The sequence below is a fragment of the Thermobia domestica genome, chromosome 1 (genome assembly GCF_964235325.1).
Source record: "Thermobia domestica chromosome 1, izTheDome1.hap1.1, whole genome shotgun sequence".
Lineage (NCBI taxonomy): Eukaryota > Metazoa > Arthropoda > Insecta > Zygentoma > Lepismatidae > Thermobia > Thermobia domestica.
Genome location: NC_137454.1, coordinates 338,354,487 through 338,374,197, shown reverse-complemented (window position 1 = coordinate 338,374,197; position 19,711 = coordinate 338,354,487). Strand labels below are relative to the sequence as shown.

The 19,711-nt window shown below is 36.5% G+C and overlaps 1 protein-coding gene across 1 annotated transcript in view; it reads left to right on the top strand.

The window, feature by feature from the left end:
- LOC145663438 (uncharacterized) overlaps nt 1–16,384 on the top strand; it is a 47,587-nt gene extending 31,203 nt beyond the window's left edge. The window contains exons 2-3 of the mRNA XM_081729632.1: nt 8,834–8,936; nt 15,920–16,384. Of these exons, the coding sequence (XP_081585758.1) occupies nt 8,834–8,936; nt 15,920–16,019 (203 nt within the window). The 3' untranslated portion in view covers nt 16,020–16,384. The remainder of the gene's footprint in view (nt 1–8,833; nt 8,937–15,919) is intronic.
- The last annotated feature ends 3,327 nt before the right edge of the window (nt 16,385–19,711 follow it).

Below are 19,711 nucleotides of genomic sequence, written 5' to 3'. Positions count from 1 at the left end.
TACGGTCCTGGGATTCGGGCGTTAAACATCAGAGGCATGAGCTGTATACCCACCATTACTATTGCGTCAGCTCCAAAATATGCTGCTCGCTGCCTGTAAGAGAATACAAAGTGGGACAGCAATGCATGATCTACGCCAGACGGATAGTGAGAGACGAAAGTAATGTTTGTCCTTCACTGCTTGGAAGTACCTTACCTGTTGATAAACACTTTATGCCGTGTATACTTTATCTGGTACACATTTGAACCGCTAAAAGAAAACTTATTAAACACATCTGGTTAGCACTTTTCACTTTTATAAATAATAACAAGAATTTTAAATTAGCACTATATTATCATTCACTTTCACTGTATGAATTACATATGATTCAACAATAATAACATTTGCAAATTATGGATAATATTTTACTTGATGTATTGGCCCTAATACGCGATTTCGCGACGATCTATAAACGCGCACGACGATATAGACGGACGTAACGACGAACATCCATACACGTTCATAAGGGAGATTTCGTTTATATTGCTACTTGAAGATGACAGCTCAATGATTCCATTTTTGGAATGCACGACGAATCAAAGAGGAGTTTCTTCATTGATTTTAACTGTGAAGATGTTCCTTACAATAATACGATAAAAGACATTATTGATTTCACAATATCATCACTGTTAAATATACAAATTTGGTGTAGCACTATTAAAAAGGTATTCAATTCAATTGATTAATTCCACATGAGAGCTTGTGTTTAATCAGTCCGTGTCGTTCTGCAGAAATCGACGCTCTCTTTTCTTCACCGCGCGTCACCGTTGCCAGTTCATAGCGCAAGGATACACTGACTAAACTAAAATATAGTTCGTAGAAAACATTAAGTTTTTGCGTTATTATATTGTTAATAATATATAATGAATGGTTCGTAGGTTAATAAAAATCACATTAAAAACACTGATTGTTCGAATAAGTTGTACAATCGACGATTATTGATAGACTTCACATTGTCACGTAAAACTCTGCCATCGTCATGAGGACTTGTGCGTGGGCGTTTCTCTCAAGGGTAGCAAAATTACTCAACCTTATATGGACTGACGGGAAGAAGCAGAGCTGTCTGGATAAGTGAGGTACCTTTTGGGTGACAAATTCTTAAGCATTGTTCTTTTCCAACTGTTCGCTGGCTGCTTTCATTTCTAAGAATTGAGGCTGGGGAAATACGAGGGTTGATTTAAAAATTCATGCCAATCCATACCGTTACATGTGGCAGTAGTGGTTTCTGAAGTAGAGCTACCGGACTACAGCACGCCAAGGGCGCCGATCCTGGGGAAGCGAGGGGGCCCGGGCTCCCCAAACCTGATGTGGGCCCCCTTATTGTATTTAAGAATAGGGGAGAATGGGGTATTGGCGGTCACTTAAGCGCAATTCGATATACTGGAGAATTGGAAGCAGTTATTCGAACTTTTAAAAATGGAATAATTAAGCTGAAATGTACTCTGCAAAACAACAACTCTGAATGTTCTGTGAAGCATCATCTATCATATACACCCGAAAAAGTGAAAGAAGAACTTTTACCGGGATTTCCCTCACATGTGGATAATGGCGGTCAGTTCTTACACAATACAATTTTCATATAAAAATAATTTATTTCATAATAATTATGCTACTTAGCTTATGTATAACTGTATGGAAATGAGAGAAAGAACTAATTATGTCCACTGGAACAATATTTATTTTTATACACTTTTCTTACATAGAATTCATAGAGAAGAAAATATTTATATGGTTAAATATTAATAATATCATACACGTTATAACGTAGTTTTCATAATGTAATTTCAAAGTTTAGGTAAAAATGAAAGGTATAAAAGGTCTTTACAATAAGAATCATAAAAACTTAGCTGCTTTTACAGAGGAGTTGCTTCAGTAGGCCTACTTTCAGCGTACTAAACAATTTTAATTATTTAAATGTCTGCCTATCTTTCTTGACCAATCGAATTATTTGTTATATTATTAGTAATAACAATAGGAACCTAACTATAGTATTTATAAACTGCATGGAGGTAGTAATATACAGCATATTAGTACTAATATAGCCTTATAAGGTTTTCCAAAACGAAAAGTACAATTTTAATGAGTTTGAAGTTTCAGATAAAATATAATAAGTCATTTAGATATGTACAAAAACATGAAGTTACTACCTTAAAACAGTTTTCTTTTATCAGACAACCTTTTCAATTGCATCTATCACAAGTATATCCTTCTGCAGTGTCCCATCCACTACACGCTTGATGTACCGACAATCCGCACCCTGTAAAGCGAAACCACATCTCACCGTCTTTACCAAACTCTTCACAAATGAGGCAAAGATCTTTGCCTATGTTTGTTTCACAGTCATCAGAATCATCGTCACAGATTTGGCTTTCATTAAGCGAACAGCTTTCTGAAGAGCTATCAAAATTCTTCTGTAGGCCTCTATTTAGTAATTTCTTCTGCTTACGTTCATTTTTCTTCTTGCTCTGTACTTCACATTTCTTGAATATTTCTTCTTCCTTTCTCTCCTTTATCTTACTAGAGCTCTTAAGGCCTTTCTGAAGTCTCTTTGCTTTCTTCTTTTTAAGTCGGTCTTTCATTGGTGTGGATGTTAGTATTTCAGAATGCGTTCTTTCCCGCTCTTTTCCCCGATAGCCCGTGCTCGTCGATGGGAGATTATAGATGTCTTCTATTGGAAGTAACATTTCAGGTTCTTTAGAAGATGTAGAACTAAGCTTACTTGGTGAACATCCTTGTTGCACTCGATCTTCAGGTTTGTTGTCTGTTTGTAGACGAGAAGATAACAGCGAACCTGGTTCTGAGTGATCGCCTGCTGGAGATGCATCATCAGTACAAACAGGTGTACAAAACTGTAGTATTCTGTAGTATTGTTTCGCAAAGGAAATCTTCTTCGGTAATGATATTTGGATTAAGTGGTTTTATACCTGTGGCTTGAAACCCAGAAATTGCTTTAGCAATAGTCGCTACGACTGCATATGCCTTATGAAAAAGTTCAGCTACATCATAAGGGGTTATTTTCTGAAAATTCCTGCTTTTCATGAACAAATCACATTCTCTGCGATACGCAGCCTTTAAAGGAGAAAAAAGTCACATCTAACGGCTGGAGACGATGGGAAGAGTGAGGTGGTAAGGAAACCATAACGATTCCACGATCTTTACAAAACTCATAAGCTTCTAATGTGCAGTGAGAAGTATGGTTGTCAAGGACTAATAAGACAGGATTGTCTTTCGATACATTGGTGAAGTCCGCGAAATACTTAAGCCACAACACGAATAGTTCTTCTGTTATCCATCCTGATTTACTGCAGTGATAAATAGAACCGGGTGGGCCGTTCTTTTCCAGCAATGGTGTCATGCGCTGCCGAGGAAATATGAACATTGGTGGCACGAACTGACCTCCGGAACTCATAGCGCAAACAACTGTTATAGTCTTTCCTCTCTCCCAGCTGGTGATTGAGCCAACTCTTTTCTGTCCTTTTACAGCAATCACGACTCCTGGATCTTGGACTGTGGTTATGTCAGTCTCATCCATATTCCATATATTAGTATCTTTAAAATGGCACTTTTGCATTACTTCCTCCAAATTGGTGAAAAACCGGTTAACATCCATCTTATTAAGGCCCATAACTCTACCTACACTCACAGCTTCAGGTTTCCGGACGCTAATATCATGCCGTTTAAGGAAACCGCTAAGCCAATCCTTTCCAGCCATCCTGTTTGCTTTATTAAAACGATTTTTTATGTTATTACGTTCGGCATATTCAAAAGCTATGCGTCTCAACTGAATAAGTGACAAACCGTGGAATATTTTGGACAGTAATTTGACGTGATTCGCAAGAGCATGTTCATAATTTGGAGGAAAATAAGTTTTTCTTCCAAACCTTGGAGAGCTAAAAACACCTTTCTTCACTCGCTCTTGTAAGGTACTAAAGGGAATTCCATGCATTTTGGCTGCCTTCCGAATCGATATCCCTCCTCTTATGGTAGCAATAGCATTTTCCAGCGACTGTGCTGACCATTTCCCTTCGTCTGTTTTCCTTGTCCACTTAGAGGGCATCTGAAATGAGACATAAGAATACTATTCAAGACTCAAGAGGGTAATACCGGTCATAATTATCGAGTGACCGCCATTATCCGAAACGTACATTTATTATTCCCTTCAGTGTATAGCACACATATAGCTCAATTAAGAAAAAATGAATACGTACCTTTAAGAAGACTCTTCAAAGTATTCTATGTACAAGTTGCAGCACTATCGAACAACAACAAATGGTACAACATATCTGTAAATGTCACTTATTTTTAGATCAGAAAATGACAAAACACATTTTTCACTACTGTACTCAAACAAAGACTGCGATCTGGGCGGGAATGCTTATCAAGCTTTATTGGGGACTCGGCAGACAGCAGCACCTGTCAAAATTTGTCTGTGACTCACCGTTATATAATGACATCACTGACCATCATTATCGCCTGACCGCTATTACCCTCTTCTCCCCTATACAATATTTGGCATCATTTGAATGCAATTTGTCTTAAAATTCTCACATATGCCTTCTGCATCTGTATGCCCCCCCCCAAATTTACAGAGAAATCGGCGCCCTTGCAGCACGCTTCCTATATTTGTGTTAGATTAATCTTAGTTTAAAAATTTTTCATTCATTCATTTGTTTAAATTGTTCTTTAATTAACAAAATACTGAACTTTCCGATGACGATCTTGTTATTCGAGCGTGAAACGGGATTATCAGTGCCTTCCTCAGTATGAAAGTTGTACTAACGAACCGAGCGGGCTCTACTGAATGGAGCCCGCTTGAACTATACAAACCTACCCAACAAATATGGCGGCGCTCGGTTCTCTGTTTTCTGCTTCTTTTTAATCCAAAAGATCAGGGAGCCACCGAATTGTCGGAGTGTATATTAAATGAATTGAACATTTTTGACACAGATTCAGATCTTAGCAAAATTATAGTAAAGACATTTGATGGGGCATCCGTAATGAGGGGATCAATTCTAAACTGCGCGGGAGAAACACTGTAAGTCAGAAATTGGCCAAAATGAGATGTCAAAATTGCAGATCTATGTGTCATGCTCCACTCCGGTTAACTTGGTATAAGTGAATTCTAAACGTGAGTTGAATAATCGCGTCTTGGTACTGTTAGTATACGTGATTCACACTTATGCTTGGTAAAATAAAAATTGCCTCCTGAAAACCGGTATTTTTTGACACACTGTTTCTTCCGTGCAGTCTAGAATTAATGGAGTACAATCTAAAATTAATGAACAGTTTCCTTTGGCACACGGCGTCGATTGTTATGCTCATCAACTAAATTTGATAATAGAAAGAGCTGTTTCTCAAAACAAACCGGCACTTTTTTGTAGTCTTTCAGGACTTTCCACATATTTTCTCCTACTCTCCACAGCGTGTGTTTGTTTTGGAAAAGTGGCTGTATGACGTGTTCCGAGTGGGTCAGCTACTCGACGAAATTTCAAAATTCCGTATATGAAAATGTAAATGTTTTGAAAGAGCGCTTTTCAGAAATAGAGAAATCCATATCAAAAATCACAATACAAGAATCTCGAGCTCTCCGTCGTATTCATGTTTTGGTCGTAAAAGACAGTGAATTCATGTTTTGATTAGAATTCTTTTTTAAAAAAATAGTGATCCATGTGAATATTTTGTATAATCAAGTTCAGAGCAAGCAAACTGATAGGCCTACCATCAAAGTACAAACAGTAGTTAAATATTCATTGAAGTCATTGAGAAAATTCGGAATGACACAGAAATAGTATGTAAAGTGATATGGTTCTTCTAACAATTGGTGAAAACAAATGCGGGCAGATTGAATCTTGCAGAGTATCAGATGCCAAAGAAGTATGTTATCGCATTTATGCGGAGGCACGAAATCGATTTGAGAAAACAAGCCATTTGGATGCCGCCAAACTTCTGGATTCTGCAAATGTTAGTGATTCTTTTAAAAGAAATTTCCGGAACACATTCTGTACATTGCGTTTGAAAGCAACCCAATGTTAGATAAGCAGCGACTTCGCGCTGAGCTTTTGGTTCTGTCAGCTTATCTTTAGAAACAACTTACAAGACACTTTTAGTGAAATAACAACCCTTTGGCAAATAATAGTGACTATACCAATGTCTACAGCAGAGCCTGAGAGATGTTTTTCATCTCTAAAGAGAATTAACCCGGGAACACATAGGGAAATTTTACACACGTGCTTACATAGTGGGGTGCTCTAGCACCCCATAAGTATATGTGAATCTCTTGTAGATTTTTTTTTTAATTTTTGAAAGAAACACATTTTCACCTTTCTTAAGAAGCATTTAATGAATAATTTCTTGAAGTACACCTCAGTTTTGATTACACACAGTTGCCACAAACAAACTTCTTGTGTTCAGCGCAAATTGGCTTGCTGCACCCGGTACAGAATGATTTTGTCTTCCTATCTGCAGATCTCGGGCACAAGTAACACCTGCCTTGCTTTGGTGTAGGTACATGAGCCTGTCCTACGTCATCTTCTACACCAAGTACTTCTTTGATCATGGTTGAAAGAGGAGTTGAAAGGGGGGTCCTGAGCCTGTTTTGCATATGGGGAGTCACTAGCTGCATTCCCAACTCACGCAATAGATGTTGTCGTGTGAAGGACATTCCCCTATTCTGCGTAGCATTTCTAAAAAGTACCATGCTATTCACACCTGCCTGATCCAACATTCCGTAGAAAAACCGTAGCGGCCACCGCCTTGTTTTACGATTCACTGTATAGTTATGCATTAGCTCATCCAAAACGTCCACTCCGCTCCTTGTCTCATTATAGAAATGAATTATTTCAGGCTTCTTTGTTTCTACATTCACAGATTTGTCGCTATGCATGGTGGAGAGGAGAATAACACTTTTCCCCTTTCGTGGGCAATAGGAAACCAGTGTTTTAGGCCCATCAAACGCAAACTCTGTAGTATCTACCTTTCTCTTTCTGTCAGGAAGAAAAGCTTGAGGAATCTCCTTTTTATTATGGCGCAAAGTCCCAACAACTGTCAACTGGTAGTCTTTCAACATCGTATCAGCTAATTCCACCGACATGAACCAATTATCCATGGTTAGATTTCTGTTAGTTCCACGAATTGGTTCTGACAGTTCTTTTACTAATTTCAGAGGTACAGGTTCACGTGCGCTGTTTTCAACCTTTCCAGTGTACGGCAGTGCATTCACCATATAAAATGTTCGCGAGTCACAGAGACAATTGATTTTTATACCATACTTGTCAGGTTTAGAAGGTATATAAACGCGGAAGGGACACTTTCCTCGAAAACCAAGAAGTTGCTCGTCAATGGTGCAGTATTCATGTGGTGTATAGTATGTTTTGCAATTCACTATAAATTCTTCCCATAACACTTTGATAGGCGCAAATTTATCTGCTGTATCTCTCGTCATTTTATTATCAAACCGTAGACAGTTTATGAGGAAACAAAATCGGGCTTCAGGCATTATGCAGCGGAATATTGGATTTCCAAATGTGGTTGACCACATGTCTTTCACGTTCAAATGTCCACATTTCAGGGTGCCAGCTATGTAAAGTAGTCCAATTAGAGCAGAGATTTCGTTGGTATTTGTATCACCTACATAATACGTGCCTACAGAGTAGTTTATTCTTTGTCGCGCAATTTCTTCGTTTGTGTGTTGTACAACAATGCTTATGATATTGTCGGTAAACAATAATTTCCAACCATCAAGGGGAGTTTGAACGTCCTTTGCAGCTCCTTTGTTGCCGGGAATACGCAAGACTATATTACGTGCCGGTGTTCTACCTCTAACTGTGGGTACACTTTTCCACCGGTAACCATTTCTTCCTTTGATTATTGCACCACGAGTCGGTTCATCATCTTCACTGTCACTGTCACAGTTCAGTTCCGCATCACTAACAGCAGTTTCAGAAACTTCATCAGCATAGTCCGACTCAACTAGAAGATCGTCCTCAAAATCACTCACGTTTTTTTCAGTATCTTGATCACCTACCTCCTCTTCTTCAAGCCACTTTCGAATCTGTGCGTCGTCTGGAACCTTCGAGGATGAAGCCTTGCAAGTCCACATGATTGTAAAGCCAACCTACACTCAATGTCTTATCTCTAATGAAAGTGACGTATCAAAAAATATATATACGTGAACACATAGGCGGGGTGCCACAACACCCCAAACAGCAAAATAACACACTTTTTCCGACTTCTGACTAAACTTTCTCTGTGCAATGGAACGGCGCACCCCTCTCTGCTGCAGTCAGATGATAAACTAGGAATACACAAGAGGGTAGCACCGTCAGTGGCATATTCCTTATTTCCACACTGTTTAAACACCGAGTGGGGTGCGTGAGCACCCCCCTATGTGTTCCCGGGTTAAGACATTCGTGAGGAATTTCCATACATCAAGAAAGGTTAACTCCCTTCCCATGCTTTCGATAGAAAAAAGTTCGATCAACAACATGCCAGCTTCAACTCCAGGGTGACAGTGAAGTTTATCAGCGTGAAGAATCGAAGGATGGATTTTAACTTCCGACTTTAATGGGCAATTGCAATTATATATATATATATATATATATATATATATATATATATATATATATATATATATATATATATATATATATATATATTGTAGCACGCTTCGTTAATGACAGCACGAGCCGCCACTGCTATTCTTAAAATTTAATTCTTAAAAAATGCTCGCAACAAATTTGTTTTCAAATATGAGAATAAACAGCTCCAATTCTTTATTTATTGAATTTTATTACAGGTAAAGTATTTCAAACGAGAATATCGAATGAGACTCAAATTTTCACTGAAGAGATGACAAGATATTTCACCACAAAAAGGGATGAACCATTTGGAGACAACAGGTATGAATAGTTCACATTTTATTAAGTACTTGACTCTTTAGGCTAAAGAAGATGGATAATTATGAAAGAACCGTTGGAATGAAAATATCAAAAGAAACGAAGAGTGCCTAGAAATCCCGAAACATGATTTTGTTCTCCATAGACTCACATAGTTCGAGATCGAGTCAGGAAACTTTCACACCACAGGCGACCACTTTACCATAGTGATGTAAAATACCTGGGCATTTATTCCAGCAGATAAATACCCGGATATTTGCCCAAAATGAGTATTTTGCTTTTAGCTACGAATATTTGGATTTCTTTCTTATTTGTAACACCTCCAACAGGAACACTAAGTACCAACGAACTTATATTTTTTCTTCTAGTAATTTAAGAGTAAATTAGATATATATTAAATAATGTAAATTAAGTGGCTAGTTATCAGTAGTCACCATCATCTGTTTTTTCAACAACTCTACATCACCTCTATTAACCCTAGCAGAAAGGGATTGGCCAATTTATCCTCTTAATTCTTCACTAACAGTGTACATCTGACTGCGTCCAACTATTTACTCGCTAGGATTCCAATTAAAACGAACATTCGTATTTACAAACATATTCGTATACAGTTTGATATCAGCAGTGTCATTTGGGGAGAACAGGGGGCAATTGCCCGAAAAATGTAATACTTTTTAAGGAGTGGAGCATCATGCTCACCCGTCCCCTACAAGCAAAATCTGACCTCACGCTGCTGTTTGATGTTCATATTGATATGTAATTAAAAAAAAATATGCAGTACAGTTTGTCTCGGTGAACAAATACGATTTATATAATATACATCTACTAACATACAAAATGTAATTATTAATTCATTATCTGGAATGCCAGTTTCTCGAAGGGGCGAATATGTTTATACATTTGAACACCCTTGCCTTCCCCTTAGGATATACATTTCAATGAATAAGTAAATTTTTGCACTCTGCTATTTCCCTTAGGATAACTCATTAAGCGAATTGACATGATAAAAACCCAGCTTGAACTAGGTACTAATTACGGTCTAAAATTCTTTTTAAACGGGTCAGCCGTCTTACGTCATGTGATCATAAACAACAGACCAACGTCGACTTCAATGATTGCCTCTTTTTCTCCTTAAAACGAATTTTCAAAAACGCTGGAACATGTATCCGCTTCTTTTAATGAAGAATTTATACGCCTAGTTTGATTTCCTTTACTTCAGGGATTCATGTGGTACTCTATTCTGGACTACAAAGCTAAACCTCTTTTACCTCTCTTAGCATGTGTATTGATAACAAAATCTACACATTAATTCTTTATAGTTCCATAAGAAGGGACCCCTAATGTTTGTACCATGGTGCCATGAATTTTCTTTGAAGTTTTCTTTTGTACGAAGTGATATTTGACTCTCGCCCTCAGTTCAACATTGGAAAGTTCTACATCAGTCTGCGACATGACTTTTTTTTTTAGATCTAAAAGAAACTGTTAGAAAAATTGTAGTGGATACCTAAAAAAGAACACTTTTTAAGATTCTGTCATATAAAAAAATCTTACTGTATTGTAAGTGAGGAGCTGAGGACTTATTAGCATCCCCTAGCAATTAAATTTTCTGCTGTTCATATGGAAGAAAATACAAATAATAATTATATGTATACATATAATTATTATATGATTATTATTAAAACTATTTCTGGCCGAAATTTCAGTGCATATCGCTTGAATCACTAAAGTATTTCGACTATTGTTATGTAAATACTTCTTAATACAAAAAATGTGTTGACATCTATTATCTATTGAGGATTTCCATTAATCATTATCATCATCATAGGTACTCTACCATTATTGGGAGACCACTTATAGCAATTAGAAGCTTCCATTCTCCTAATTCTCCAGCTAACCTCTTCATCTTCACGTACGATTTTTCTGATTTGATACCGTCCATCGATTGTAGCTTCCTTCGCTCTCTCTCTCTCTCTCTTTCCTGCCACTATACCTTCTAGCACGTCTCTTACGATAAAGTTGCTTCTTAGCCAATATCCCAAATAGTCACTCTTTTTCTTTTCAATAATATCTGAAATTGTTCTTTTCTCTCCCATAATTTCTAACACCTTTTCATTTGTTTTCTGCTCCACACAGCCAATTCCTTCATTCTCCTTACTCAAATTTCGAAAGCTTCCAGTCGTTCTTCATCACTTTTCCGCAATGTCCAGGTTTCTGCTCCTTAGATTACAATACTGAACACGAAACATTTTATAAACCCTTTTTCTCAACTCTTTATTCAAGGTCCCACAATATAGACTTTTCTTCCTTCTAAAAGATTCTTTCGCCATTCCTTCCTTGCTTTTAATTAACGTTTACACTTCATGTCATCACTAATAATACCACTCAGGTATCGAAACTAATCACCTGCTCTATTTGCCCCTCTTCTATATTTGACACCAACCGCTTCATTATAATCATCATACTTTTTTAATCTTTCTTACATTTATTTTCATCGCATATTCTTCACAGCCCTTCCTCAAGTTTTCTAACATTTTATTAATTTTCTTTTCAGATTCTGTAACAACCGCCATATCTGCAAACTATATACACGTAATCATTCTAGCTCCTACCGAAATGATGTTTTCACTATGTAGGCTCTTTTTCACTACCTCTGCTAGATAAATATTAAACAATATTGGTGAGAGACAGCATCCTTGTCGAGTTACCCTTCCAATTGTACTCTCTTCTTCCTATTTCGCATTTCGTATTTCTTTCTCTATTCTAACACTTACTTGTTGTTTCATATATAAATATCTTATGAGTTTTCGATTTTATCATTCTAACCAAACCTTCTTAAGAACTCCCAACAACAATTCCGAATTCATCGGAATTATAAAACATTATAAAACATTATAAAAAAACTTTTCTAGATCAATAAATACAACATACTGCTCTTTCCCATTTTCTATAAACCTTTAACTGGTTATCTTTAATGATCCAAATGTTTCTCTTGTGCCCTTACCTCTCCTGAACCCGAACTATTACTCCTCAACTTTTTCATTTGTTTTTCCTTACAATCTTCTCTTTAGTATTCAAAGGAAAAATTTTGCTGCATGAGATATCAAACTAATAGTTCTATAATCCTCACATTTGTCTGAGTACGATTTCTTAGCCATTAGTATCTTGATCGTCTTCAGGAAATCTTTCGGCTACTCTCCTGTTTCATATATTTCTTTGCAGAGTCTTCACAATTCTTTCTTGTCCTTGTCTTTCATATTCTTAATGAATTCGATTGAATTCGATTATCTATCCCGGCTGCCTTTCCATTTCTAATCTTGGATATTGCTTTTTCCAACATATCTGGAAGTATACTGAAACCTTTTCATCCCTGTACTTCATTTTCTATTTCAACATCTAGGGCACACGATCTGTCGTACTCTCAAAAACTCCTTTTTTCATGCGGACTACATTATTCTTATTTTCCACTGCTATCGTAATGTCCTCTTGTTTCCTCCGAACTTCCATAGGTTTCAATTCGTTCTCGCATTTTCGTTTGTAAAAATCTTCTCGTGCTCTGTTTGTTTCCCTTTGTAACTCGTTGTACAACTTCCTGTACATCTTTCTTTTCTCTTCTGTATCAACCCGTTTCCACGTTTTCCTTTGTCTCATTTTTTGTAACACCTGTTTTGTAACTCATGGTTTCTTAGGCGTTTTGTGTTGCGGTATCTTACTACTTCTTCTGCAGCGTGTTTTATGTAATGTTTAACATGCTTCCACCGTCTGTTACTACATGCACTAATCATTTCCTTGTTTGAGTATTTTTCTTCGAATTTTTTAACGACAAGATTATCAACATTACAGTATTCAACATCTTTCTGTCTACTTTTCTTCTGCTTACGTTCCTTTTAGATGTACGTTTTTAGTTTGCCCAGTACAAAGTGATGATCAAAGGAAATGTCTGCCCGGGAAGGATCTTCGCGTTCTTCAAGCTATTCCAATATCTGTTATGAATCATAACGTAGTCTATTTGATATATTCGACCGTTTATTGAGGATGTCCATATCTCTTTCTGATTGAATTAAGTGTTCCCAATTACTAGTAAATTCTGTCTTCTCCAATTGGCCAGTCTCTCTCTCCTTTCATTTCTTTTGCCTAAAAAATATTTCTCTATGACATTACCTTAATGGTTTTCTCCTACAACTACATTGAAATCTTTCATTACAACTACACATGCACCCCTCTTCTTCCTGTCTATAATTTCTTCTATTTTCCATACCTTTCCTCTACTTCAGTTGTATGCGAAGTCACCGCATATGCCTGTATCACTATTATGTATTTCCTTTTTCCTTTTAGTCTTAAGATCACAACTTTATCATCAACGAATTCTACTTTTACTACCTTCTCTTTTAAGCGCTTATCAATAATTATTCTTACACTATTATGATGTCCTTGTCATTATCTGAGCAAAACATTCTTTATCTTTCGCTGCTCACCTCATAATTACCTTCCCATCCAACTTCACAACCTGCTACCAAGTGTAGATTATTTTGTTTCATTTCTTCTTTAAGATTTTCTAACTTCCCTCCGAATAACATGGTACATACTATACTTAACCTTTTGCTCTTCCTTGCCTTCCTTTCTCTATCTATCTTCCCCACACTGTTACTTTCTCATCCCTTCCAAGAAATCCCCCTTCCAAAGATGCGAAAGGGGGATATTTTACCTTCGGAACTATATTTTGATCTACAAAAGTGCATTGTACATATGTTCTCTTTCTGTTGTCAGCAAACTATGTAATAATAGAGTATGGTTTCGGTTACCTTCATTCTACTCCACAGTATCCCAGCCATTAAAGGTAAGCTAACCACGCCTGGGACTAGTGACCATGCTGCAGTATCAATTACTATGATTTCCGTAAACCTGGCTACTGGAGAATCCTACCTTCTACTAGAAAACTCTCTATTTAGACCAATTCGATAGTTATGGCCCTTTTGGTAGTGAAGTATCGCCGATATAGCTCTAAATTTCACTCTGGCACGCAATCCTCTCTAACCGATGAAAGTGTCTTCGTACTGATGGTGTTTATCCGTTAAAATCACCTTATAAAGCTAAATACGAACTAGAGTAAAATGACGGCTTAAAAAGACCAAATGTTCTTGTAGATGATTTTATAGTGATTGCACCTCATGCAAATAATAACAACACATCACGGGTTTTTTCTGTCTCTCTCTCTAATTGCTTACCCATCATTTGTAACATTGTCATTTTGACTGTGAACTTTCATTATTCTTGATAAATCACAATAAGTTAGGAAAAGCTCTCCTTAGGTTGATCTTCATCTCTGATTAAAATACTGGTGTACTTAAAATTACAACTATTTTAGCAACCGACCAATTCACCCTTCTTGCAAATAGTTTGATAGTAATATTTTAGTGATCTGAAACTTTAAAAACATGTCATATGAATCTGGTCTTTCAATAAAATATTAGAGGGCATTGTAAAGTTCCTGGCTTTTCACAGAAAGAGTAGAACTAGAGGGATGGAATTACACCATTGCTCAACATATTCCTCCTGAGACTGGTGCACTTGGCACAGCGATGTTGCAACTCTTGTAAATCTTGCAAATAACATTTGTTTAGTGGACGTGAAACCACGTCTCCGCAGCATGTTGCTCGTGAGAAAATGTCCGCAAGATGCTTTCCTTGAGGTACATTTTCAAGTTTGGAAACAAATGATAAATCAGAGGGAGCCAGGTCAGGCGAACAAGGGGATTGCGAAGCAATTGGAATCCTATGATGTTTAATTTGATAGCCAGAACAGGGACGCAATTGTGAAAAATGAAAATCTATCTGAACAACATTTTGGGGCGTTTGGTCTTAGTTGCTTCGTGTAGCTGGTCCAATAAGTTACCATAACACCGGTGATAGAGTTCCGAGTTAAGTAGTTCACAAACAGAATACCGTGTTTGTCCCAGAAAATTGAAGACATGACATAATTTACTGATTTCTGGGCGCGAACGTTTTTGGCTTCGGACACCCGAGATGGCGCCACTCCATTGACTAATCCTTGGTCTCAAGGTCAAAGATACGGAGCTAGATTTAACCTGTAGTTACTGATAAGATCAAACAATTCAGTTCAGGCGCTAGCCTCAAAACGAGCTAAAACTGCAATGGATGCTTCAACTCATTCCTTCTGAATGACATGTCGGCACTCACTTTGCTGAAAGCTTGCACATGTCCAATATACTATTGATAATGAATCCAAGAAACTCCCATGAGATATTCAGTATCTGGGCCTTTTTGCTAATATCATTTGTCTTTATATCAGTTCGTGAACAGCACCGTATGGTACCTGGTACGTTGAGATTTGGGGTCACCCACTGCGGGACACGTCTTCAATGGTGGAATGTCAGTCTTGAAAAGAGCTATCTAGATTTTAATGGTGCTGTAGAAAATGCAGTGCTTTACCAATATTTATGACATCTTAGTGTGAATGTCCTTTGCAGACTTTCCAGGCCCATATCCACAGGGAGCTGCGTCCTTATAAGTTTTACTGGCCACCTAAAATGTTCACGCCAGTCTTTCAAAAGAATCATAATATGGTGAGGAAGTATAATGTTTTCGTTTGCCACCCTAAATTCAACCGCCCCCCTACATTTTTGGGCTGGCTACGGGCCTGAGACCTTCCCTGAAGAAGCAAAACCTTCATGACAGCCAACATTCCAAAACTATGAAACTTGTTTGAGTCTACATGATCCCTGCTTCTAGCCTGAGAAAAGCTACATTAATCACAGATCTATATTTGCACCATTATAAGACAGCAGCTTTCGTAGATGGATGGGAGAGGAGCAAAGCCAGGAAATTTTCAGCATTCTCTCGTAAAAGTGTAGTGTTTCATCAGCTCGCACTTATCTAAGGTTACGTAAATATTTTTACTTGTGTTAATGAAAATATTGATTCTACTTTTGTATCTCTTGTAAGCACAGTAAGTTTCTTTTTTAATTTTAGTGTCAATGATATGGATTTTCTGAATGCTGAGAAGATGAAGTACTTATTCTATATGCACAACTTGAGTACCTTCATTGCAAACATGCTTATACAACAGTGAATCTGTTGCTGTTGACGGTGAATTCTGTATTAGTGAAGATCATAACATTTGGACATGTATAATAAAGATACTAATGAAATTGTTAGTACAATTTGAGCTGTTATTATATGTTATTGAGGCTTTGAGAGATTAAGTTTGAGATGTGCTCATCCCATTTCTATTTGATTGTTTACCGTGGAGGTGCAGAAAATGAACTTTGAATTATATTAGTTTTAGTATATTTTTCTTTCCTTTCATGCTGAGGATTTTCAGCTGGTTAAGTGCGAAGTTTTAAAGATGTTTATTATTTCTTAAATGTTTCATTGTGAGCACCTTCAGCTGGCTTAGGACGAAGTTCCAAATGCGTTTATTCCATAATTTCTTAATTATTTCTTGCTGAGTATCTTTCAGTTGAATTCAGGAAGTATGATATTTTTATTTTTTAAGGTTTGTAATATTTCGTGCTTAGCGTCTATAGTTGACTTAGGACGAAGATTGAAGGATTTCATTCTGAACACCTTTTATTAATTAAATAGGAAGCTTAAAATGTGTGTTTTTAAAAGTATTTCTTATGTTCCATGCTCTCTCTTATTTGATTCAGGACGAAGTACGAAATATTTTTTCATGTAGTGAGTTTCTTAAATGTTTCATGCTAAGCACCTTTAATTAGCTCAGCATGAAGATCGAAATGTTTCTTTATTTCTTAATTTTTTCATACTAAATATAAGATGAGATTTAAAAGGCCTTATGCAGAGTTGTTTTGGTGTATGATTAGCGTCATACTAAAGAGTTCGACTAACATATATTTCCTGCAGTAGTCAGGCCTTTAATATGACGCTAAGCATACGTCAAAACGACTGTGCATAAGTCGGAAAGTGTCTATTTTTATAATTTCCTAATTGTTTCATGCTGAACCCCTTTTGTTCTTAAGAAAAATGTAAAATATGTTTATTTCATTGCACTTAATTTTTCGTTGCTGAACTCCTATGTTAGTTATATTAATGAGAACCACAGAATTATGTAAAGATCATTGGAAGAGAGTTGTAGTACATTATATCTAAGTTAGGTAAAGAGTCTATAATGTTAGAAATATACATATTTAGTTTCAAAGACTTAATATAGTTTGTATAATAATAGAGGAAGCCACAACAATAAATAACCAGACTAAAAATGGGTCAAAAATATTTTTTTTTAAATGACATTTCTGTTGTATTAAATTGATCAACACATTTTTCTTTTCTTTTTTAACTACATCTCACAACTTTGTAAAAAGTTCAACAGTCAATACAAACAAAATTAAGGATATACATAAAACACTGGTACAGAAACGAAATAAAAAATTTCCTTTCATCCAAGTCACATTTAAAAGATTTTCAGCGGTGTTTGGAAGGTGTTTAATTCAGACACGTTTCTAAAGCTCTTGTCTGCTATTACGTTTTTGTCTTCAGTTAAACTACAGTAGATCAAGTAGTTAAGCCTTACGAAGGTTTTGTTACCTCCACCGTGAAAAATGAAATAGAAAGGTATATAATACTTATTTCACTAAGAATTTTTTTTAATCTACCTATATACCTTCTAGGATTAAACGTTTTAAATCCAAACAATTATTTCGGAACATTTATTCTTTTTTAAAAAATTGATAACTTATATGTTTAATCTGGGATTTTGCTTTGGATTTTCAAATAAAACAAAATAAGAAGAACTCATATCTCTGATTCCATTTGCTTGATGAAATATATTTTGTGCAATAAATATATATTGAGATTTTCTATGATGAGATTCTTTGGTAGAGAAGACAACAATATCCGTAATCACGTTATGTGATGGTCAATGATGATAAGATGAGATCCATTGTCAGTTACAACGTGTTTTGTGCGAGATAATCCTTCATTAAAAATTTAACTTTAATTTATATATTTCTGTATGCATTTTGTTTGATGAGTCAATTGAGCCTAGCAGACATTAAGGAGGGGGATGAAATGTACTTGAAAAGATACTGGTATGCAATATAATTATATATGGACATTACCCAAAGAATTTTTTCACTCATTACAGAAGAAAAGATGCAGTTTTGAAATTTCCTTTCCATTTTTGAAACTACATAAATCTCCACACCGGCAATTGTGAAATCTACTAGGCCCGCATGTTAGCCAGAGAACAGGACAGTGGTACTATGATAGTACTGTAACCAATGAAGCAAAGTCTCATAGTGCATATTCACTCAGCACTGCTCTCTGCGACGTTGTGATTGAGATACTTCTCTATTCCATCCAGGTCTCTCTCTCTCTCCGCATTCTCTTATGCCATAGGCTGTGCTAAACACACATTGCAAACCTAATTCTTACCTTTCACTATTTTCAGTCCACTAACTTACCAGCAGACAACCCATGCACAATCTCTTTAGCCAATAAAAAAATGTTACATTTCGTTTATGACGTAAACCTCTTGACGTCATCATTATTGAAATACGAACTCCTATTGGCGAGGAGTGGAGATAATTCAACCTAATATTCACACTAATATTATACTAGGTGTGGATGCAGCCGCTACCTTATAAATATTTACATGCATTGCATTCCTTTAAACTTTCCATGTTATGCGAAAGGTGAAGCGGAATCACGATCTCGGGTAAGGCTAATTTAAACTACAATTCATATTAGTGTACCTACCTTCCATTAGCATTTCGTCAGGTGAGGCATGTAAGGCTGGGCCTCACCTATATTTTTGAGCAAAACTAAATTAACTTTTTTGCAATAAATTTCAAATTAAGTCAAAATTTTTGTGTAATTTTTGAAATAAACCTTATTTCAAATTATTTATTGTATAGCTCAAAACAGACTTCTTAAAATTCATTTACTCAAGTGTAGAAAATGTTTGTAAAGTATTACAGAATTTAATAGAAATGAAAGGCAAAGGCAAAAATTTATATTCTTTGGCATGATAATTTCAGTTTTAAAAATTCCAATCCTGTATTGAGGCCTGAAACAGATTTGGCCTCCTCAGCGGCGAAGTACTGTTCACTGTAACCAATAACCGTGAAAATAATTGCCTCCTACCGTAAAAAATATACGGTTTACCGTTTTTCTAAAATAATGGTAGGAGACCGTTTTCCTGTCAGATGCTTGTGTCGGGCATGCGCATTGGAGAGAAAAAGCACATGGTCGAAGTAGAGATGGGAAGTTTGATTCCTTTTATGGAATCGACTCCTTTGATTCCGTTCACTAGAAGAACTCATAAAAAGGAACGAAAACATGGAATGAGTCGTTTCTTTCTAACATGAATACTTTGATTCCATCGGAGATGCAAGCAACACATGTTCTTTCATTTCTTCCGTTGTATATCGTGAAAACTCGGAAACCTTGGTTTGTGGTGGAACCAATACATTTGAAGCTTGCAGGAAGTTGTAAAAAAAAAAAAAAAAAAAAAAAAACTATTGCCATTTCATTTGTTTCTGCTGGTCTGACTGTAGGGGGCGGGGAGTTCTGGTTTGGAACAAAGCTCTTGTTCTCTGGGAAAGGGAGGTATGTTGCTTGGGTTGTCATATGTTTGTCCTCATTCAGGAAACAAAAGAGACAAACCTGTGCGTCTAGGTCAAGAGTAAAAACTTCAATCCATATTGGTATTGTTTGAAGAAACATAAAATTTCCGTCTATCTACCCGGTACCCATCTTCTCTTCATCTGTCTCTCTTGGCGAGCACGGACCCAAATAGAG